This window comes from Montipora foliosa, chromosome 1, assembly GCF_036669935.1.
Source record: "Montipora foliosa isolate CH-2021 chromosome 1, ASM3666993v2, whole genome shotgun sequence".
Taxonomy (NCBI): Eukaryota; Metazoa; Cnidaria; class Anthozoa; order Scleractinia; family Acroporidae; genus Montipora; species Montipora foliosa.
Window position 1 is genome coordinate 48018107 of NC_090869.1, and position 25000 is coordinate 48043106.

The 25000-nt window shown below is 37.6% G+C and overlaps 2 protein-coding genes across 3 annotated transcripts in view; one reads left to right on the forward strand and one right to left on the reverse strand.

Moving 5' to 3' along the window:
• The first annotated feature begins 793 nt into the window (after window positions 1-793).
• LOC137999993 (PH and SEC7 domain-containing protein 3-like) lies at window positions 794-17552 on the forward strand. Of its 2 annotated transcripts, XM_068846079.1 has the most exons (14): window positions 794-883; window positions 966-1010; window positions 2120-2182; window positions 3834-3863; window positions 4748-4828; window positions 6554-6624; window positions 7779-7924; window positions 8803-8895; window positions 9155-9206; window positions 10130-10159; window positions 10638-10712; window positions 11867-11902; window positions 14321-14406; window positions 16683-17552. In XM_068846079.1, exons 5-14 carry the CDS (start codon window positions 4807-4809, stop codon window positions 16702-16704), a joined length of 633 nt encoding a protein of 210 aa, XP_068702180.1. In that variant the 5' UTR covers window positions 794-883; window positions 966-1010; window positions 2120-2182; window positions 3834-3863; window positions 4748-4806; the 3' UTR covers window positions 16705-17552. The 2 variants fall into 2 exon arrangements, with proteins under 2 accessions (XP_068702180.1, XP_068702171.1); XM_068846070.1 differs by lacking the exons at window positions 794-883; window positions 966-1010; window positions 2120-2182; window positions 3834-3863; window positions 16683-17552 and having other exon boundaries at window positions 4749-4828; window positions 14321-14672.
• A 6210-nt stretch (window positions 17553-23762) lies between these two features.
• Window positions 23763-25000, reverse strand: part of LOC138000009 (STAM-binding protein-like) — a 29413-nt gene continuing 28175 nt past the window's right edge. Inside the window, exon 11 of the mRNA XM_068846115.1 lies at window positions 23763-25000. This exon is cut by the window's right edge and continues 37 nt beyond it. Within this exon, the coding sequence (XP_068702216.1) occupies window positions 24969-25000 (32 nt within the window). The 3' untranslated portion in view covers window positions 23763-24968.

Genomic DNA, 25000 nt, shown 5'->3' on the forward strand with positions numbered 1-25000 from the left:
CTTCTCGGTTCCTTCCATTCTTCCGCCACTTACCGCTTTTCACTTTCCTTCCCTTCCTTCCTTACTAATCTATCCTTACATTATTACTCACAGACTTTGGCACTTACCTTGACCTTCCACAGCATTCCCATAGCCATTCCTAGAAGTCGAACCATTGCACCATTGGACATCCCAAGATTTAGGTCGCTTCTGAATTAACCGCTAAGCCATCTAATCAGCAACATAAATTCGCAGGATATTTTTTCTACCAATGAGTTTAAACTACCGGTTTGTCCAATCCTTCACGGCAACCGAACCATTCCCGCACATGAAATGGCACAAAGTTCGACTCAGAAAAGTTTCAACTCATCCACAGTGTCTATGGTTTCCAATGGAAGTTTATGGAGAAGTTGTTAAAAAGGGTGGTTTAAATTTATCTGAATACAAAACTGTTTTCTAGACAGTGGTCTCTTGATTCTGAAGGACAAATCATCGACAGTGACAACAAATACTGTACAAAGTTTATTTATGTCGCTATGCAAAATATACCAGGACTAATGTTAGCACTGGCAAGCGTTTAGGGTTTTTTTCTACTGATGCAACAATGACTGTTGTTATGCTCCTATGGTACTGCATGGTTGGGAAGTGAATCACCAAATTTTGTTTTACTGAATGAGTTGATAAGATCTGATGAAGGGCAAATACTCAAAGCGCCAGCTTGCACATCTTCCTACTGAACTAAATTCTCCATTCATGTACATTAATTTTGTAGGGTCACCATTATACTTATTTTATATTGATATTATTTCCAAAGAATCTTCATAAGAAGATGACTCAACCACAGTTCATAGAAAACTTATCAGGACTATGTGATGGAAAGGACTTCCCAAAGGACCTACTCAAGGTTTGTAACTAATTTAGGCAGCATGCATCTTTTTTTTTACTTTTATTATTTTAAGCTAATATATCATGCATCATCTATTTAGGGAATTTATCAGGAAATCAAGAGTAAAGCCACTAGAGGGATTTAGGTAGGTATAAAACTATTTCTATATACACAAGGTCTATTGCTCATGACAAGGAATTTCTCACTCTTAACTGTAAGTTGTGGCTGGTTACATGTTTATACAGTGTACTTCCCCTTCAGATCCTACACGTGGTCACTTACAATAAAATAGACAAGGCGTGCAGCTTCCAAGACTACTCACAGCTGAGTGCCTCCAGAACTTAGCCGAATTTCTCCCACTTCCAAAGGTCCACTCGCCTCCAAGGCTCAATAATTTTGCTAACATCTTGCCAAAAATCATTGCATTTTACATTTACACGGTCCAGCAACCTCGAAATCCTGCTTGATATTCAAGCTTTTCTCAGGTTTTTTCCATCACCATATTATCGGGGCAGGAGTGATCAATCATTGGAATTTGGTCAAAATCAATTAGCCAATCAAAAATCTCAGATTTCTCCCACGAGAGACAAAAGTATCAATCAGGGCCCGGTTGTTCGAAAGCCGATTAACTTAATCCAGGATTAGCGTAAACTTTTGCTTCATGTTTTCAACTTTTTGGTGAAAGGTTATTTTTCTTATTCTTGTTTTTCAAGATTGACTTCTTCTAATGTCAAGTTCTGCTGAATATCAGCGTTGAACAGCATTTGGGAGTAGAGAAATAAACTCCTTGATTAATTTTTAATCTGGGATTAGCGTTAATCGGCTTTTGAACAACCCTGAGCTTTTGATTGGTTAATTCGGCCGTGAGCGGTCTTGGAAGCTGCATGCCTCTATTGTGATGATGTGTCGGATCTGAAGGGGAAATCAAAGCGTCCCAAAAACCCATCAAATCACTCAGGACAAATTATACAGAAAATAGTGGGTGAGTGAACAGTTATTTTATTCATGTGGCTTTCCATAAAATGGATTTTTGGAAAAGGTCACGATTTGAGGTTTTTATGGAACATTTTCCTTGATCATTTAAATCAGCCGTTGCAATTGTTTCAAAATAACAATTGACATCGCAACGCTCTCGCATCCTTAGGGATGTCTCCCTGTGCAAAATCCATTTTACTTATCTTGAAAGAACATGCCTCACATTTACATTTTCAGATGTTTGTAATTAACCTGCTACGTGATTTTTTGGTTTGTTAGTTGTAGAGAAAAAGTACCAACGCCCTCTCCATCCAAGAGAACACTCACGCCAATAGTTCCAAGGTAATTTGATTTGTCCCAGTTAGCTCACAAACAATTTATTTCTTTATTTATTTGCCACTGCACTGCATAAATGGACTTAGAGATTAAAAATAGATGACAGAAAGAAGAAAAATGACTTAAATGGCGCGGAAGCCTAATAAAAGCCATTAAGGCTTGTGAGCTTAGGTACCCTCATGTGAACTTAAGATGGATATTACAGCGGTTATCAGTTACATGCGCCCCTCAACGACTTTTTTGCATGTTTCCATGATGATACTCCTGTTCTCTTGATGGCCTCTGAATTCATCATGGAAACATTTGATTGACATCCACCTAGATTTTATTTTCAAATATGAAAATATGTTGTTGAGTGGCGTGTGTTATTGATAACTGCTGTAATATGACATACAAAAGGTTCAAAGCAAGAAGTTTTTATCTACATGTATGACCAGAGATGGTAAGTCAGTTATATCAATAGGGAAGGAGTTGAAAAGCTTTGGACCTTGATAAAAAACAGAGAACTGTCGAATATTTGTTCGGCACAATGGAAGACAAAAGGATTTTGCATCCATGTGTTGTAGCCATGGATTTGGTATTTCTCCTAAATATAGTTTCAAATTTTCTAGGGTGAATAGAAATTTTAAATTGGAACATGAAAAAACCAAGCTGTACCATATGAAGATCATGAAATTTAAGTAAGAGTTTCAATAGGGTCTATATAAGCACAATCATCAGACTTGTTCACTATTCTGATTACACATTTTTGTAACATTACTATTCTTTGGAGACTAGTTAATAATGAGCATCTACTGCACATGAAACATCCCTTGTCTGCTCACTGTTTTGGAAAATTGTTAACAACTTATTAACGCTTTGTATTTAAACAATAAAATAAAAAAACAAAGACAGAACACCATCTTTGGCATTAAATAGGACTACCGTTGGAGGGTGCACCCTAGTACATAAGAAAGGGTGGCAACGACATACCATTGAACGAATGTATAGGGGTGGCATGTAGTGTTCTGTCTGAAGATAGGCACGTGATGTGCAAGGTATTTGGGAAGCAAATACGCAATACATGCAGTTACACATGATGTGGTAATGGCAAACATTCATTTATTTCTTTTGTTGTTCGCTTATGTTGTAGTTTCCTATTTGGTACATTATAAGAAAACACAATTAAACAAAGCTAAGACACAGATTGATGCCATGTCTTCCCCCCACTGTTTTATGTGACAAAGAAAACTGGTAAATCCACAGTTCTTCAAAGCTCCTTGAATTGTTGACCATTTTACTTGATTTACTTTGTTGTGACTGAGGGTAGGGTTTAATAAGTCCATTTTGTCATCTCTGGGAAGTGGCAGAGTACCTTTCAACAAAGATAATTATTCTCATAGGAAGGTACTTTTGCATGTACCTGAAACTTCAATTGCCTTTTATATTAGTTAGTGAAGATTTCCACAAGATTTTTAGTCTCCAAGTTTGACTCACACTTCTGTTTTTCTTTATTGTGAAATTACTAAATTGCTAATTTAAACTTCCGTTTGAATTTAATCACAGATTAGTGTTGAGCATTTTTTGAACAACTGGTCCTAGAGTACTAATATAATCCAAAACATGCAAACATCAGGTTCTCTTCTACATCTTTCTTACCTCCTTGTTCTTTTTGTAGGCAAGCTCTCTGGGAAATCCATTCATAGAGGTACATTATTTTTTTGTTCTTTTGCTTTGAAACAAAAATGAATGTCCACAAACTAAAAATGATGTTTGTCCCATTATTATTTTATGTTTTCTCACTTTTTTGGTTGCAGTTTTCTTATATATAATTATACATGTAGTAAATAGGAAGTGCAACCATTCACTCCTCACACACTCCAGGTGCCCCCAGTTGACAAGGAAAATCGTCTGGTGTTAGGCAGAGTTATAGTTTATTCTCACTGTTAAACCTTTTAACTCCCAATAGTGCCACTTATAGATTTTACTCTGTCTAACGCCAGACGATTTTATTTCTCAATGGGGAACCCCCACGGGGCTGAAAGGGTTATCAACAGCTGGATTCACTCAAAGACTATGTCCCCATTAAGTCTCACTCACAGAGGTCAATGGATTAATACTAGTTTTTAAATACATGGCAAAAGATGATAAAGTTGAACAAATTAATTATTGATAACTAAAAATGATTTAAAGTATTTTTTATTATTGACTCCTTTTAATTTTTGTACGGAATGATGATCATTTTAAGTAAGGTTTAAAAAACGAGCAACAGTGTTTTTATCGAGGTTTAAAAACAGGAGGAGTACCCAAGTGTTTTTAGACCCAATAAAACATGTGCTGCATGTGCTGCATTCTACAAAAAGCATGTCCTTCTGGACTCAAAACTATGATTCAAATTGTGAGAGGAGAATATTAGCATACAAGAAAAACAAGCTATGCCTTATTAGTATTCTTTTATAAAGAATATAATGTACTAACGAGGAGTGTTTTATCAGGATGTAGAGCTCATGCACGTGACATTTTATTGGTGTTTTCATCAGCTGTTAGGCTCAGGAATTATGAATGAGTTTTTGAAATTAATTTAATTTGCAGATTCAAGCGAGTGATTCTGATAAGGTCTATAAAGAAGGATTGTTGTATCGAAAGTCACCATGAGCTCAGAGGGAAAGAAAAGTGAGTATTAACAACTTGAATTTAGCTTCAGTGGTGCATAAACACCAAGTGCAGAAAAGACCGAACATTGTGCCATGTAGAACTATTTCTCCTGTAGCAACACTTACTTAGCAACAAATAAATAACCAAAAAGTTTGTCTCCCACCAGTTGCAATTCTTGTGTTCATTAGTTTTGCATTGCTTTGTTTCGTTCGAGGGGCTGCTATGTAAACTACTGGGTTACCAGTAATCAGCATTTACCCTTGTTAAATATGGACAACTTATTATTATTACATTATTGTTGTTGTTGTTGTTGTTTGTTGTTGTTGTTATTATTATTATTATTATTATTATTATTATTATTATTATTATTATTATTAGTTTCCCTTTTTACACTTCCTTTCTTTAACCAAAACCAGGATTCATTCCCTAATATTTCTTCCGTCTGTCATACAAATTGTCCGTGCCTAACCTTTTCCCTCCACTGTTCCTTTCTTTCATTTTTCTTACGTATCTTATACTCCACCACTGTTTCATTATTATGACCACCGCTGATCTTTCTAGCGGCTTGTCGGATAAGTGTGGTTCCATCATTAAATTGGCAGCCGTAGCTCTTTGGTATATATCTTACAATCTTTAAATACTGATTTCAAACTCCTATCTTCCTTTCCCTTCTGAAAAGACTTAACTAACTTTGTCCAAGGTGTTAAGGTAGCGGGCCACCTTTATCTTTATCTTTGTGAGTTTGTAAAGTGCTTCCATCTCGATAACCTCTTTTCCTCCCTCTTCAGGGGGCAAATACAGGAGTTGTGTCAATTCATGTTTATGTTTATTGTTAGCCTGTCAAGATCTCTTAAGATGTTAATCTGCCAATTTGTCCACATGTAGTACTGCAGTGTTGGCAGTGTTTAAGTGTTCGCAGCTTTTGCCTTGCATGGAATTGATAACAGACTTCTTCATAAATGTGTTGATTTCGTGTTTTTCCGTGTTGCCCATGTTCGTGGCAATTTCTCCATAAATCTCTTTAGCAACTTGTATGATTTCATTCACGCATTCTAAATCTTCAGGTGTTAAAGCATTCGTCCTTTGGTTGCTGTTGTTATCGGAATTTTCATTCATGACGGCATGCTCCTGTTGGATGTTATTATTGATGTCTTGCAAAGTTTTCTCTCTTTGTTTTTGTAATTCATTGTGTATTTGTGTTGCATCTATTTTACATGTTCGTTCCAAGTATGCTGATTTATCTCTAAGATTTTGTGCTGACATTGTCAATGACGATGTTGAATTATCGAATCTTGAACCCTGGGTGCTGTCTCTTGAGCTCTAGTCACATAGGCGTGTACTTTAAGGTCATCTCCTCTTCTTTCTGCTTTCTGTTGTCCATCCAGGGACAGCGCATCTCTATCAGCATCATGTCCTTGTTTTCCATGTCTACAAACCTAGCGTCAACTCTGTTGGCTCTTACTTGCAAGTGCTCGGCAAAAACAGGCACATCCCAATACGCTGTCACCATATTATTATTATTATTATTTATTATTTTTTTATTATGATTATTATCATCATCATCATCATCATCATCATCATTGAGTTCTGATGGGTTACCGAGCATTTTTGTTGTTTACTTAAATACCCATGTACATTTTACACTTTATCGAGAGGCTCTGTGCTCCCCTTATGGTGGAAAACAATTATGACCTGTTGATCACTTTAATCTCTTTATAACTAATAAAGATGTTGCTATCACAGCTTCAGCTTGGAAAAGGAAATGGATGCCATTCTTTGCCACCCTGAAAGGAATGATACTGTTTCTTCACAAGGTAACCACACTCAAGATCAACTGCCGGTAGATTTTATTGGGATCATTTTTTCCCTGATAGACCCATTCATATCTTGTTTGGCTGTTTAGGACATGTAAACTAACATAATTATTATTCAGTATCCTTTGGGTATTTCAAAACACTGTGTTAATTTTCTTGTTCATCTTGAAATTATTGCCATTACTAAGTCATCTTTGTGAACATGAAACAGATGCAACAACAAGCTTCATTTACATTTCACTTTGTAATTATAATATAGTTACAAGAGGTAATTTTAGGCTAATGGACAATTACATGCAATTTATAATAGAAAGAAGTAAAAGTACATTACAGGTAAGAAAATGCCTAGCATCTCAGTAAACCATTAGGTATCCGAGTTAGATACTAGTCTTGTATTGATTCAGTTTAATATGCACATGTAGACACCAGGAGCAAAAAACATGCAACACAACACACACACACACACACACAGAGCCGAAACACAATAGACAATACGAAAAGAATATTTCACACAAACTATTGACTGTAATAATTAATTTGCTTGTGTCTTATGTGTTAGGTCAGTGGGTTATTCTTGATAATATCGTGGGTGACAAATTACTCCTTAATTTAGGCGCGAAATTTCAGCATTAATTTATAATTTCACATGTGAAATTACAAAATTGCCATGGTAACATCTCTTGTATCTCGATCAGAGCCAAGATGGCGTCTAGATTTAAGACAGTGACCATTAAAGAAGTTACGAAATTAAAAGAAGCGACAGAAAATTTAAATACGTGAAAGAGCACAATTAACTGGGTGAGAGTTTTTGAGAAGTGGTGTAGCCAAATAGCCTTGAGAAAAACCTGGAGATGATTCTTCCAGAGCAGTTGGATAAAGTACTCGAGCGATTTTACAATTACGGTTGTGAGCGTAATTTGTCACCCACAACATTAAAAGGTAATCAAATGGTTTTCTTGTGAAATTAGGAAATAATTTCACTTGCGTTTTGTCAAAATTCTGATAATTTCCCTCGCCTAAAGGCTTGGGAAATTATCAGAATTTTGACAAAACGTGTGTGAAATTATTTCCTAATTTCACTCGTTGCCATTTGATTACACATACTAATTATATACTCCAGTTTGCAACTAAAACCCAGCCTCTTTTTTTTTCAGTCTGATGAAGTTACCAGCCCAGAAAATACGAGACACTGTTTAGGTGTACATCATTCTTTGGCCAGTCGAGCGACAGATTATATCAAGAGACCATTTGTGTTCAGATTTGTTACTTCAGATTGGAGAGAGTTCCTCTTTCAAGGAAAGTATGTGCCAAAACTCAACAGATTGAAGTAAATACTGGAATACTGTACATCTAACTGAAGTGTTGCACTGCAAACAAGCTGTAGCTCCTCTCAAGTTGAACAGTTTCGTCATTTTGTCACTAATTTTCAATCTCATTATTGATCGTTTTGTCAAATTAAAAACATACTTTATTTGCTTTTGTTCGCATCAAGTCCATGATTACTATGTTAATTATGTTTAATTATTGAAAAAAATATATTTCATGTTTAGAGTGTGAGTTGGGGTTGTTATGGAGAACCTTTTGTCAACCAATATTTGTATCAGTGATTCCTTAAAAAACCCTTACCCATTTGATGAAGGAAACAATGCTATCAATTTTACACTGCAGACACACTCAAGTGTTCAAATTATGATTTACTCTGGAGGGGCTGGGCAATCTTCGAGTCAACGAGTCATGCGAGCTATGCGAGTGTTGCATTTAAGTCAAAGCACCCAGTTAGCTTTCAATAACTGTGTGACTCGCATGTTGACTCGCATAGTGCACCATGTTCACTCGCATAACTTGGAGCCATGGCGCATGACTCGCATTGACTTTGGAGCCTCACTGAATTTTGGAAGTTCTTTGCATATGTAGAAACACACTATTTGTGTTCTCTCAGGGTTCTCCTTATCAGGCAGTAACCGGTAAAATTTACCGCTGGTAAGAGCACATATTACCGCCTGCAAATGTTCAGAAGTTGCTTATCCTTTGCAGAACGTCCAACATTAACCAAAAGCTTTACCGGTTTGAAAAGGTCCCTTACATGTTGTGCTGAAAACTAGGGAGAACCCTGTCTCTGTAAGTCAAATACCTTAAAATGAACTCTAATACATTGTACTATTTTGTCTTGCCGTGTAGGAATCTTCGAGATATGAATGACTGGATTGAAGCCATCAATCTTGTTGCTGCCACATATTCCTCTCCACCGTTGCCTGCTCCTGTTGGTTCATGGTGTGTTTAATATCAGTTCCCAGTGACTTTCTCCTTCTAGGTTTTTTTTTTGTTTCAGCTCTTTCTTTTGGACATTGAAGAAGTGTATTCAGAATAGGCAGTGACATATTCTGTCTCCGTCTCTCTCTCCATTGCATTATTTTATTTTTGATTGTTTTGGTGCAATGGAGAGTGCTATTTTCATAGGATTTACACTTACATGTACATGTAACCTACCACAAAATGTTGCTATAATTTTTGTTTTTATTTTGTATTACAGCAAAAGGTTCCAGAGGCCTGTAATGCCATTTTCCCGCACACAGTTACCTCTGGTAAGTGGGTTACATGTAGGATGATTTTCTTGAAAGTGTATAGTAGTAATAATAATGAATTTTATGTACATCATAAGTGTCAACTGTAGGGTTCTTATTGGGGAAACTGTACAGTACAAAAGTTAAATCAATTTATATGAAATTCTAGGTTGGGTTTTGAAGAGAGGTTAAAACCATAGTACTGTACCAGGATAAAAACCTCTTGGAGCAGAGTAGAGAACCCTCAACCCCCACCCCCCACGTGACGCTAAGGCCGGGAGTAGAACCTGGACCAGATTGGTGGGAGACAAGTTTTTTCACCACTGCGCCATCCCTGCTTCCTTGGTCATGGTCAGGTTCCATAGACCCTATGCAAAAATGACTGCCTTTAAATTATTCTTTTGTTCATATTCAAAGTAGCCCAACTAGCCTCGTTTTTGAGACAAAAATTCCAAAGAATTTGTTATCCTGAACGAGGTTAGTTGGGCTATTTTGAATATGAACAAAAGAGCAATTTAAAGGCAGCCATTTTTGCATAGGGTCTATTGCAATGAAAGAACGTTACAATGTACATGTATGATGGGCAAATGTTTACGGAAATTCTTGTTTTAGCTCTTTTCACTCAGCTCAGGTTTCTTGGTAGGAAAGTGCATGCGATTTTTCATTGTTTCTGCCATTTGCAAGAAAATTGTGCCCTATTGGTATAATGGTATTGTAATGGTATAATAATAATAATGTGGCGACAACCTGCGACTGACTGAAGTACCTTGACCAATACCTGGTATTTGACATTTTATACAATGTACAATGTAAGCAGTACACAAAAAGTCAGTTTATCATCAGAACAATGGTTTGTCCAAATCACAGTGACTCTTTGTTCATAGTTCTTGCAGCATAAGAGTTTTTTTTTTCACTTGAAGCTGATTTTTTTTTGTTTCAAACAGACTAAACAATTGGAACATCATGAAAAGAAGGTGAGATACTTGGTTGTTCTTACTGTAATGCTTGATTCAAATTACTGTGAAAATATGGTTTTAATAATCATTATTATAGTTCAGAGACGCCATATTAAACTACCTGTAGTAACTTTGGTAATAATAAATACGAAACAAATACTCAATTTTGATTGGCTAAAAAGCAGTGCAGTTTTGCTGTAATACAATGCAAAAAACGTGTAACATCAGTGCAATTAAAATTTTATTTTTGTTGGTTTAGAAACAATAGAAATTTGAACTAACCAATCAAATCTTTTGTTTTGAAATCAAACGCACGCCCTGGATGGTGCGTTTCTTCTGCTTAACCATTTCGTATTTTTTCATGTATATTATTAATAAGGAATTACATGATTTTTCTCATGCAATTTTGCTTGTCTTTGAAAAAATGTACTCTTTCTTATTTATTCCAAATTGCACTCAAAATCATGGGATTACCTATACTTAAAACTGTTTTCAGAGTAAAGAGGCTGAAGAGCAACTGATTGAAAGTCTACGGAGCAAACCAACTAGTGCTACAGGCAGAGAGTTGGAAGTAAGTTTTAAGGCTTTTTTTCTGTGATTCCAAGACTTTTTCCTTCAAAATAATTTCAATAGCCTTTTATCTTAACACCTTCTCATACCTGGGTGGTTTCAAAGAACTTCTGCTTGAAACATACTTATCTGGTGTCATTAAAATGACGAGCGACTGGCTTAGATGCATCTTTGTCATTCTTCTCAACATCGCGAAGGTGTCATGGTGTAAAAGGTGTAAAAGGTCATTTTAATCTACCTAACCACTCCAAAAAACACGTGGCTATCTGCGGCCTTTCCCTACATCTAGGTACGACGGAAAGCCGCAAGAATCTAGAACAAAAATTCATCTTCCAAATCGGCACCCTTAATCCTCACGGTATTAACGAACGCTTTTGATTTAACTAATATATTCCTATTTTTCACGTTGCCATGTTACCACCAATAGCGTAGCTCCTACTCTACTATAAAAACTACACGTAACCCATAATTCTTCGATTCGCTTTGACGAAAGGCTAACGCTCGAAACGTCAGCTTTTAGAATCTCTTTACGGTGGCCAATTTACATTATCAAATCCGTTGATAAAACCAAACTACATGTAGACCCGTGTCATTGCTCAGTATTCCGAGCAAACGTTTGTACCGGTCATCTCAGATGAATGATTCCTTGAATCATCAAGTTTTCAAGGAACACACACTGACTTCAGATAGATAGGCAATGTGCTTACCAATCAGACAATTTTGAAGAAGTTCAGTTGAACCACTTTTAACTTATGCATATACAGTGGCAGATTTAGGGATATTAATTTTAAAAATGTTCACGCCAGATAAACAGTAACTGTACCAGCCAAAATAAAATGCAACAAAAGCAGATAAATACTAAAAAAAGGAGTCGAAATGGGGGGGGGGGGGGGTGGGGTGGCTAGCCACCCAATTCCCCCCCCCCCCCCCCCCTGCCTTCCACCCCTTATATACATGCAAGATTGTATGACTGATGTAAATACTGTTAATGGAGTTGTTTTAGTTTTTTATTCAATTTCTTTCAGACCGTTCCTTCAAACCTATAATTTATCTTCTCTTTCCTTCATACGTCACAAATCTCCGTGGCATTTGATGTTTTTATTGCTGTCTGGTGATTTAACTACGTGATTGTATTTCTTTCATATTAATTTTCAGGAGTGGCAGGAGAAACATGAATTCTTTGAGTATGAGGTGGGTAATGGGAAAAAAACTGTAAACGGCTTTCAGTGGGCTATTCCTCAGGGTATGAGACCCACAACTTCTCCCCACTCCAAGTGGAACTCTTGTTCATCTATTGTTTTAGACTAATACCGCATTCACACCAAAGCTTAAACACGTTTAAAAGCTGTTTAGTTAAACATAGTTTAAAATTGTTTTCGTGATACAAGTTACTACCTGACATAATGTAGACTCCAAAGTCAACACAATGAAGACACACATTAGAACTTACATGAACCCTACGTAAAATTCAGTCTTTTAGCCTTCCGTTGCTCATTTTTATTTTGTTAAACGTGTTTAGTTGGTGTGAAATACATGTAATGGTGAAGGGGGTAGTTTCTAAAGAAACTGCGGTGCTGCGTCGGTGGGGAAGTAGGATACAAAAATTTGGTTTTATCAACAGATTCGCTCTGACGAGAGGCTAACGCTCGAAACGTCAGCTTTTAGAATCTCTGTACGTTGGCCAATTTACATTATCAACTCCGTTGATAAAACCAAATTTTTGTATACATGTAATGGTGGCCAGCTACAACCACTTGTCCTAAGCTTCAGTTTTCATGCTGTGAACAAACATATAAAGAATGTGACTGTCGAGTACCCGGTGTGCCAGAGGATTTATTTTTTCCAAGTTTGGAGAGAACGCTCAGCGACTCCAAATCAATGGTCAAGGAGGAAAAAAAATATCTCTGGTCACACGACGCCTGAACCTCATTTTCGTGCGTAGAGACAGTTAAGATTTCTCGTCAAACCAGTTTTGGCTGCCGGGCTCGGGATCCTTCCCACCGGACACAATAAAACGCATGATTGAACATAAACTTTTCTGAAAATTGTGATTACAGTGATGACTATTCACTTCAACGGTTTCAATAATTTTGGAGCAATTTTAACGATGTTGTATTGATTTCAAGGTGCGTAAGATTGTTGTATTTGAGGATTTTTTCCCCTCAGAGCGAAGCTTTAGTGTTGGAGGTGTTCAAAGCAGGATTTTATGTTGTAACAGCAAAGAGCTAGAGATCACTGCCTAACTTGCAGAATGGAAGACTTTGAAATGCGAGAAACGTTTATCTGGAGCTTGAGTACAACTGTATCTACAAGCGATCGCATGCGTGAATTGATAAGCAAAATAATATAACTACAATTAAAATGGGTCTTTTCGCGTTTTCAAAGCCGTTGTAGTGTGTGAAGGCACTGAAGCATCACACAGACCAACAAGTTTGGCCTTTCCTCGCAGGCCGAAGTCACACAACGCTTCTTGTTGCAAAATCTGTTGAGAACCGGTTTTTCGATTTGTCCAATCAGAAACTCCTTCGAATGTAATGTCCAATCAGCGAACTAGGAGGTGTTTTTTTTCCCTCCTCGACATTTGATTTGGAAACGCTGAGTGTTCTCTCTGAACTTGAAAAAGAAAATTCCTCTGGCACCCAGGGTAACTGTGGAGTCAACCTTTCATCCTTTCTCTAGCTAGAACAGAATACACCACCCCAAGGGCAAACATACGAGTGTCCTGGATCATAAACACCAAACTTGACTCCTACAAGGTGATCTGGTGACGTAATTCGGAGGACTGGGGAGAAAAATTTTAGCGCTGTATCCCACAACCGCGCGCGGCCTTGAATGTTATTTCCGAATTCAACATGGCAGAGACTAGGTTAGATCTCGGCAGTTTCCACTTGAATGTTCATTCAGTAACAGGTAATGTGGGAGACACGGAATGATCTGTTGAGTTTTGGCGATGGAAATACTGCAGGAAATTTGGAAACAAAACCTAAGGCCGCTCGCGGTTGTGGGATACGGCGTTAAAATTTGTCTTACCAGTCCTCCATATTACGTCAGCAGATCACCTGGTACTTGCTATGATTAGTTTCTAATAACCTTCGGAACGTGTGTGCAGTGTAAGTTAATTTCAGTATTTTCTGTGATCATTTTCTAGTTTTCCTGTCGTACCCCAATACCACCTGCATTAATTTAATCAATAACTCTAAACCCCCAACCTTTGTTGGCAAAATTAGCTGAATTGATTCAATAAGTTGTTTTTGTTTTGTCTATTTGATTTAAGTCTTGACTGCAATTTCGAGTGGACATTAAACTATTCAAAAACCATTGTCACTTTAAAATTTGGTTTTGTTGGAGAGGTTGATAAAGGTAAACTACCTAACCGTCATAAAAAAGATTTGTGAACTGACGTTTCAAGTGTTAAGCCTTCTTACAGGAAGGCTTTTGAGAAAGAGCGAGTGCTCAAAATTCAGCTTACAAATCCTTACATTGGTTAATTTACCTTTATAAAGTTGTTTGATAAAACCAAATTTTTTGTGTTTCCTCCCCACCGATGTAGCACCAAAGTTTCTTTTGGAAACGAACACACTCTGGCCTCATTGTCACTTTTGTTTACAGTACAAAAGATACAAGATGTATGTTAATGTACTCCGTGCATCAAAGCTGGAGAGCAAATTGCGTGACAAGCCACGTGGTGCAGACAGGTCTGTTGACTCTATCATGTTACAGATGAAGCGCTCTTGTTCCTTGGGTGATTTAGATCTTAGCAGTCGCTATAAAGGAAGAAATGGGCGAGAGAGCTACTTTCTCGCAATTTACAAGGAATGAAATTAATACAATTACGACTTTCAAGTTCATTTTTTAGTTCGCAATTTTTTGTCTCCTTGTCATCTTTGACGTAGTCTTGTATTTTCAGACACCATGGCTTACCCTTGTCACTGTTCATTAACACTATCCTCCTTGCCATCTTACTTGCGTGGTTTCGGTATCTCTTTTGAAATCTATTCCAATAGATTAGTACATTTTTTTCATGATACTAATTACCTTGGTTAGATTACAAAATTAATATATGGGAAGTTATTGAAGACAAATTTTTTTAAGACAGTCAGCCATGTAAATGTAGATCAAGCAAATAACCTTTCCAGACAATTTTTTTTTCATTGTTTCCTTGTACATTGTATGCAATGAATTTTTGCTTTATTGGGTAAACAGACCAATTTGGAAATATTAAAATTCAGTGCTAAACAAAAGGCATCATCTCGAGGCTCTGAGGAATAAACTCATACAAATCCTTAAGTTTATTCCCCAGAGCCTCGAGATGATGCCTTTTGTTTAGGACTGAATTATAATTGTAATTGTATCAAAATAATGTTGGCATGTTAAATAAATAGGATACTATAATAATAATAATCTGAGGTGCATTTCATTACTATTGATCTTGCAGTTAATACAATGAATTTTTTTATTACATGTTGTAAAAAACAAATTTTGCATACTAGATTACAATGTGAAACCACTTTTCAAAGAATTTTGCACCATGCATATTTCCAGAGCTTTTTTCCACTTATTGCTGACTTTACTAGGAAGGAATCTGCCACTAAATGCTCAGGATTTTGTCTAATGGTTATGTGAATACCTGAGGAAGTGGAATGAGATGAAAGCTAGTAACAAGAAGTTGATAGCACACTAAAATACATGTAGCAGTTAGATTTTTTTCATTAGGCAGTACCCTGAAAAAAAAAAACTGGTATTTGGGGGGCACATAATTAAATAGACCCTCGCATATTCCTCTACTCACCAATAAAAATATTATAATTATAGTGGATTGGTTAAGTAGGAAAGACTGGAAAGATTAAAAATGATGCATGAAAGTTTGGATAGTCACCCAGAGTTTTGCCGATGTACATCGTATATTTGAGAATGCAGTAGGTGCATCACATGAACATCAAGGAACCCTAGCTTGCATTGTGTGTAAAAACACCAAGGATTTTAAAGGGGTGAAAAACCAACTCCACGAGAAAAACTACCGCTTTAATTCATGATAAACAAGAGTGACAACCAGGTATACATCTTTACGTCTTTTGTAAATAATTATTGCTCACATCCTCATTTATTTAATTACGGCCATTATAAAAGTTACTGGTGTGGGATTATACTATATTGAATGACCCGTGCATTAAAAGATAAGGGTTGTTACATCTTCTAAATTGCTCTTGATAAATAGTGAAGGTATGCAGCACTGTTCCTGTCAAGTGTAGTGTACTTGAAAGAGTTTCCGTAAACTGCAGTTTAAATCTAGTTCCAAGAAATTTTGGGAAAGCAGTAACGTGCCCTGTTCTGTCTTTTCATAAGGTTTTCAAACAGTTTTTTCTTTCCATCTCTAATGAAAAAAAACACTTCAATATCTTCCAAAGCGCCATTTATGTCTTCCACATAAGAAACTAAAAAAAATCTTATGCATGCACAGTATCTTCTTTAACTCAAAGCTCTTTGCTGTGTTTGTGATTTTAAAGTGAAGCATACTGGGTTTCTTTCTGGTGGTTTGACACACATATATGCGACGTTATCTTAATTTTACATGTATTTATACTGCCAAACAGTATTGGCAAACGTTTTCTTGCTGCAGACCTATTGAAAGAGAACGTTTGTAGCTAGACAAAGAATGTACAACTATTTTGCAATCTAAGGTACCCTTGTACATCAAGATTGTTAACTTTGATTGTATTCCGATTTATATGATAAGGTTAAATAAAAAAATCTGAAAGGCACAAAATGCCAGAAGATTTTGCGAGTTAAGGCTGTTTTTAATGTTACAATTTGCACTCACTTTCTTCTCCTACACAACCATGTGACTGCAATTAGTTATGCATAAAACTTTTAACTGTGCAGGCTATGGTTATAATACAAAGAACTAACTGCTTCTGTAACCCTACCCAGCTTTCCTCTGTCTTACTTGTGTCTATGCTCCTCTTAATCCTAGCTCAATGGCCAATGTCTGGTAGCTATGTCTCTGAAGATACATGGCGATTCTGTCTCCTGGACAAGAAAATGATATCCAGCACTCCAACAACTGAACTCTGACCTGCATGACTTAATCTAACTGAAACTTGTTACATTCCTGAACTGTCTGGCTATGTTGAAGAATTTAAATGAAAAAGCTAGAGATGGAAAGATGAAGAACATGTAGGTTTTAAACTTGTTTAATAGTTGGATCAGAAATGGAATCTATTGTTGGTAATGTTTTGATATGAAAAGATGAAGCAGGAATTTTCAACTCATTAACACTTGTACACTGGTCTAGTTTATAGATTTTCTCGAGAGATGGAAAATCAGTTTTTAAAAGTGCGTTTTTGAAACTGTTATGGTTCCATAGGTTTATTTAATGTTCTAAGTTTATAGGTTTATTTAATGTTGTAAGTTAAGAATACGTGTTATAAAACTGCCTGTTCTTGCAAATCTGTAAATTGCAGTTTTGTAAGCCACAGTAATTTAATTTGGCATTTATTTCCTTAAACATAATTGCAGGATGGGCTAGCCTTTGATGCATGATCAGTAGTTTTGTGAAATTTCTTTATGCCCGTTCTAAATATATAACCTCCACTTTCCCCTTTTTGTGGGTCATTCAAGTGTCATCTGTACCTTTATTTCTCTCCTTGCCTTATAGTGATGACCATAATAGTACTGTAATTACGAAAATTGTAATTTGTAACATTTGTAATTTTAGCCAAAAAATGAAGCTGAAAAAAAAAACCAAGACAGGCTGTATTCTACAGCACAGTGCACCAGTAACTTGAATTCCTGGTGTGCTTTTCTACACAAAGTGATGAAATAAAAATCTTAGTTACTGCAATGAGATACTACTACTTGTTTTCTTAGTTCAGTTTATGATCTTGGTGTACATAATTACTTTGGCTGGAAAAACGGCAACTGCAATTTGAGTAGCGCCCAGAACTCTTGTTTGAGACTTAACAATAATAAACTTTAAGATTGTTGTTATCACTTAAAAATTAAATTTGAGTGGCCAAGCACACCACACAATCTACAATATATGTGGCTAAACGTTGAGTCCTTTTGTGTAAGCTTATTACGATTCTTGTGGTCTGCAGTATACACTCTACAAGATGCCACCCCAAGCAGATCTTGGCTATACCAGTCAGAGGCCCAGACCTCGTTTATCTGTGATAGTGTGGTTGGATTTTTGAATGCCACCTTCTTTTTTTGGCTGCTCCCACTCAAGACATGTGTATTCCACTCCCTTATGATTGACTCGATTATTCCCTTCCCCACCCCGTCTTTTCTTTCCAGTCTCCTTAACTCTTCTCTTCACCAACGGAAAAGATTGATTCCCTAGAAATAGAACTTGTCATAGATTTCCGATGAAACTTCGCACTGTGATGATAAAAATGTCAGTAATCAAAAAGGGGATCACCGTGCTCGTTTCCATGGCACGACGCTGACGAATACGACTAATTGAGCTACTTTGACAATTGCCGCACACCCCCAAAGTTGGACAAATTTAGCGCGATTTTAAAAATGTAATCTAACGGATAACACAGAGCGTGGTGTCATTCTATTGTTAATTCAAGTACGTACCCGAAAACTTTATTGGAATGCGTTTCGAAGCACTTAACGCTCCAAAATAGACTTAACATTCGTGTGGGCTGTTCGACTCGTAATGGCTCCTTCCGTACAATTTTATGAAATTACCAAAAAACTGGCCATAGATTTTAACTGATTTTTCCACTACTCCATGAAGACACCATTCTCAATATATGAAATAAAAAATGGGGTCTCCACACTCGTTCTGGTGAAAATACCTATTCCTTGACCATTTAGGCTTGGCAAGCAGAGATCTCATGCGCGCCATTGACGCAAGAAATTATGCTCAGTAGGGTTATGCAAGACAAAACCAGGGATATTTCAACACTTGCAAGAGAATCTTTTCGAAAGGATTCCACACTCTTGATTTTGAGTAGATTCAGGAATGCCTTCACAATAAAGTTCATTCCAGGTAGTGTATTTTATTTTGTAGAGAGCTTCGTCTTTGCCTGCTAATCACTTTCCAGCAATAGAATAGACGCTCCGTGAGCGTAAACTGGGTTGCCTGTGTCACGTGTTGCAAAAAAATAGAGGGCACGAATTGGGTGGTATCAGAAACCCTTATGGGTTTCTGGTGGTATTAAAGGCGGGGAAACTGGATTTTCCCAGGAGTAACGCTGGCTGGGCAAATCCAAAAATAACAAAGAAAAAAGCCAAGGAATCCAATAGGTATCTCCTAGAATGGCCTTTTGACAAAACTTCTCGTGTGAAAATCAGTTTCATTACAGGAAGTTTGCTTACTCTCTAAAACCATGAAATTTTTCTAAAAACATGAAATAATGTCACGTGACTGGTCATTTGACTGAAAATGCAAAAATAAGCTTATTGGAAAGTATTAATTAGTTTTGCTTTCATTTACAACCATTTGCCTATCATCTCAACGGAAGAACGACTATTCTTTTGTTAGACAAAATAGATTTGCACTAAATTCGATTTTAAAGAGTTATCCTCTCGGCATGAACACTAGGCTGGCTTATAAAACAGGGTTTCCATGGTCTTTGGACTGGTTTTTTTTAAAGACAACTCCTTGTGTGAAGTCAGTTTCATAAAATGAAGTTCGCTTACTCTGTAAGACCATGAAATCATGTTACGTGACTGGTCATGTGACTCTGAATACCCCAAAACGTTATTTGGAAAGTTATCATTACTACAGTTTTACTTTCATTTACAAACATTTGCCTATCCTCTCGAGGGAAGAACTAACATTTTTGTGTTAAACAAGATTAATTTGCACTAAATTCTTATGTAAAAAAACAAGAAATGCTTTCTTAACATAAAGTTTAAATCGTTATCCTCTTGGCATGAAAACGAGGCTAGATAGTGTGTGAACCCTTTTCACTTTGTTTTGAGGAGTATGAAATTGAATGAGAAATCATGTGAGTTTTTATTCTTATTGTTTTTCATAGCTTTTGAGAAAAAGGGAACTCCCTTATCTACAATCGACGAGTCTGTGACTTTACTCAAACGTTTGTAGTATTGGCTACATCGCGATGAGTCCCACACAACTTATTACAAATACTTCATGGAGCAAGGTACAAGTTTTGAAAGCTCCTAACTTTTTTAGGAGTTACGAAACAGGCATCAGTCATCACAGTCAGAATCACTGACACCATCTTGCTCCCATTGTATCTCGTTTGGATTGCAGCATGTTTCCTTCGCCATGCAAATGCAGGCCTCGGTGCAGGAAAGATCGACATTGGCGCAAGAACAGTTGGTTCGACCCTCAGTTGTTCTTGTGTTTCTTTTGACAGAACATGTATCTAAGCTCATCAGCAGTCTGCGGTCTCTTCTTTGAGGTTGGATAGATGTCGCAAATGAATGCTTCGCATTTTCTGAGTGTCTCTTCATCAGCTTCTTGTTCTTGTCCAAGAAGATGAAGACTTCCCTGATGCACTTGGCCTCGAATCATTGCTTTCCATGCTTTTGTCTTACCAATCCTTGAGATTGAACTGTTGCTATCACATCTGGTGATAGCATGAAGGGCAGATAAAGCAGCAAGGGCCCTGTCTCCAAGCCTCTGGCAAACATTATTAACTGATACAAAACGCATTTGATCTTTTACTCCGGTGCGGAACCACAGTTCTTTTTGCTGTAATGCAAGCAAAGTGGGCTGCACTCAAAACAAGAACGTCTGTGTCAGGTGAGTAGATGATGATTCTTGTTTCTGGACTCGCAGCGTACATAACATGAAGCAACATTCGGGTATCTGCTTCTCCATGATCGGATGTAAAATCTGTAACATTACCGTAGGAATCTCTCGTCATAGCCACACATCGCCTTCCATCCTTGAATCCTCCTGCGATGATCAGTTTGGCGTTCTCCAGGAGCCTTCCTTTGTCAAGACTGCACATAGACTTTGATATGAAGTCGCTCAGGTTCTCGTTTTTCTTGGGGATGTGCCTCTCATTGATTGCTCACCAGCTTTGATTGACATCTCAAAGTACTGGTCGAAAACGATGTGAACGCAGTTACACCTGCGGGTGGACTGGGGCGAAGAAAAGATGCTGCAGCCAGTTCGCCAAACGTTGTTGCACCACCAGACGTGTAATGTATGCTGTGTTCTCAGGAGGTGCTTGAAGTCGAGGGACGACATTGACTAGTTTCTCCATGATGTTAGCTAATTGGCACTTGGCGTTCTTTCTGAGAGTTCCAGAGTTTTGAAGCAAGCAACCGTGGAAAATCTTCCTGTCGGTGTACGTTGGATCAGTGCATGGTTTGATCTGATCGGCGTAATTGCACGTTGAGAAGCTAAATATTTTAAGCAAGAGCCAATACAACGTAGATTTGATTTTACTGGTGTGGTATTTCGGCTGGCCAAACCAGCCTTCTTCAGGTACACTGAGAGTTTACATCGGATTGCTTCTATGTACATAGTAAATGGATGTTGACCTAATAGAAGCGACTGTAGTAGGTTTGGATTTGGTGTTAGCGTTATCTAAAGTGCGACGGTGTTCATTAAAACGGTCTTTTAAACTACTTTCCTCTGACCGCTGCAAAAATGCTTTCCTACATCTACCTGTTGTGGCTTTCAGGCGCTCCCCTAACCTTCGAGACCTGCTGGTAGCAGCTAAACTGTCCCCTAATATAACTCATTCTAATTCCGCACTTCTTTCCGGTTCTTTTTGCTGTGGCAAAAACTGCGCTACCTGTCCTTTCATTTTCCATGGACTAAGCAACTACACATTCTTCTCTATTGGCGCAGCACGCTCCATTAATTCCCACGTAACTTGCAAAACTAAAAACCTTATCTACATGATTCAATGTAACAGATGTCATGTACAGTACATTAGAGAAACTAAACGACGTTTAAAAGATCGTTTTAATGAACACCGCCGCACTTTAGATAACGCGAACACCAGATCCAAACCTACTACAGTCGCAGAACATTTCCTCTCCTCTCTCCACAACATTTCTAAGGACATGCAATTAATTCCTGTCGAAAAAATATTTTCCAACAGAGACTCGATCTGTAAGGCCAGGGAAGCTTTTTTAATTTCAAAAGGCAGGACAATTGATCCCAACGGTCTTAATATCCGCGAAGAAACGTATTAGATTTCAGTTTATTTATTACAGTGCCTTCCGTTATTTTTCCTTAACTACCATATTTTATTACATTTTTCCAGTATTACGTCAACATCCATTTACTATATATATGTACATAGAAGCAATCCAATGTAAACTCTCATTGTACCTGAAGAAGGCTGGTATGGCCAGCCGAAATATAGTATACCAGTTAAATCAAATCTACGTTGTATCGGCTCTTGCTTAAAATATTTAGTTTCTGAGAGTCCCATCTTGGTAGGCGAGTGCACATGGAATGGGTGACAATTCATAGGTCATAACCAGGGAAGTAGCGTGGGATTTTGAAGGTCTCCGCACACGAAGAATGTTTCCAGGGCCGAAGGCGCTCCAAAGTAGGGTGGTCTGGGGGAATACACCCCCACAAAATTTTGAAATTTAGGGTCTCGGAAATGCCATTTCCGACTGTTTTCGAAGGACAATTCAATAAATAAATGCGAAGGAAAATGCAGTAGTTACCCATCTGCCGAGTTTTCTCTGCAGCAAGCAACAACATAAACAGGGGGTTTACAGTACAAGCGGCAAGACGTCGCAAACTGTTATAACATCATCATCATAACCTTTCTTTAAAAAATAACCGGGAACCGGGGGACTAGTGATACTGAAAACTGACACTGTGTGGGGGCTTCGAAGGGTAGAGTTTGTTTTTTTGCTTTCGTCCACTATTACGTTTCTTGCCGTTAAGGCATGGCCAAACCGGTCAACTGAACATGTTAGTGTAACATCATCCAACAATGTTGAATCGAACATGTTGTACTCGTTTGGCCACCATGTTATATGATGTTGGAAGTTGTTGAACGAAGTTTTATTTTCATCAAACATCGTCTTCAACATCATCCAACGTTTTTTTTTTGTTCTAAGATGTGAACAACAGTGTTGCATTCGTTCGGCCATCACATTGAACAGTGTTGCACGCGCGCGTGCGCTGCGGCTATGGGTATCCATGGTGATGGATGTTTCACGCGTTGCCACGTCAGTTCAAGCTACAGAATGGTGAACAAAAGTCTTGAATGTCTGAGCGACGAAAGCTTAAGCAATCTCTCTTCGAACAGATAGCCCTTCTTGTGTTCAAACCTCTCTGGGGCATGGCGCCAATGTATCTGCAGGATCTTTTGCAAGTCAAGACCTCGGGACGCTACTCCCTCCTCACACCTGCATGGTGCAAAGACCTTTGGAGACCGGGCATTTGTTGTTCCCGTTGTGTTTAAACTTAATTAAACATGACCATGTAAGTTACGGAGCCGCAAAAGTAGAGACTTTCCAGAAAGACAAATTAACACACCTGTCAACAAACTTGGAATTCCACATAATCACCGATAGCAGCAAAGCCGAAATTTCGTCATGTGAAAGAAGAATAATCAAGAATTCATCGGACACATTTGTTTTTGGTGGTATTTTAGTTAAAAAGGAAATACAAAATACACCATACTGTAATTTGTTGGAGCGGACCTTATTTGAAGTTCGTCCTTTCTTGTTTCGCGGATTCTTGTTCCAAGCCAAGCTGGCGTGTTTCAATGAAATACGTCAAAATGAAGGAAGTACATCAGTAACTCTTTTTTGACCTTCAACTGGCAAAGTTTCCCGACGATTTCTAATTTCCCATTCCCATTCGCTGGCTATTCACAATTGACTCTGAAATGGCTTTTTTTCCTTTTCCATTCGCTCGCTGAGGATGGGCTTGTTTTCTTTTAAAAGTCATGCGATTCAAGAAAAGGTCATTGCCAACTGGTGAATTCCAAAGTAAATTTTCCTTGAAAAACCGATAAGGCACTCATCGCTTCGTGATTCATGCAATATTGGTTTTTTGCGTGAAATTTACCGTGGAATTCACGAAGCGAAGAAAAAGATTTAGTTAAGCAGTAACCGGAAACACCAAAACGCGGACAATTCGAAAACCTTTTATTTTCACTAACCCTAAAGGCAGTAAGAATAAATAACCAGGGAGCTCCGCTTTTCCTTTTTGGCTGAATCTATATATTAGCCAAGCACAGAAAGAGAGCAATCCACGCATTTCTCATTAATTAGCTCGACACCAGTTCAAAATACCCAACCCAAGGTCCCAACCAAATAACACATGCTAAAAAGTATAAAACATTGACACTGATGCATTTGGCATCTGTTTTGTGGAAAAACAAAGCGAAAAGGGTTCACCCACTATCTAGCCTCGTTTTCATGCCCAGAGGATAACTCTTTGAAAACAATTCGAACTTTTTATTGTAAGAATGCAATTCTTGTTTTTGTACATACGAATTAAGTGCAAATTAATTTTGTTTGAAAAAAAGATATTCGTTCTTCCCTCAAGAGGATAGGCAAATGTTTGTAAATGAAAGTAAAACTGTAGTAGTTAATACTTTCCAAATAACGGTGACTTAATTTTTCGCGTCCTACATTGTAGACACTTAGCTACTTTGTACGTTATAGACGTTCAGTTTGTTGATGGTCATGTTTGTATTTTTGACTCAATTTACAATGAACCCGCTTAATACGGACACCCCGTTAATGCCGGACAATGTCCATGGTCCTTTTGGTGTCCGCATTAACAGGGTTCGACTATACATACTTATGAAAATGCTGTTGGAAAATGAAAAAACATTCCACTAGGTAAGACATGCAAATAATCTGGGTAGATAATGCTTAACATTTCTAACAGAACTTCTTTCCGGTCACCCATGATTCTGATTCATGAGCTGACACGAACTGAGTATTGCGCGTGTGGCATGTGCGTGCGCATGCTCATCTGAAAACCCTGTTTCAGCTTCCTTAAATTTCCTTGCCAAGTTCAAGGCAAGATATTCTTCGATATCTCATGTTCAAGGTACCCTTCCGTAGAGGGCACAAGAGGAAAAGCCTAACCATTAAAGTGATCCACAATAAAGTTTATTACAAATTAAGGTAATTACTAATGGATTGCGAAGTCCAATGCCCAGCTGCGGCCTATAATTCTCTGACAATAAGCATGAAGTTCTATTCTCTTACACGTTATGGATATATTGTAAGGAACACATTTCTTTTAGGGAGGATGCCTACTGTTCTTTGTCAGGGCGATGACATCCTGCAAGCACTGTATTATTAAAATACTTTCTATTTCCTAAATCTTAGACCTTAAATCCACTACATTAA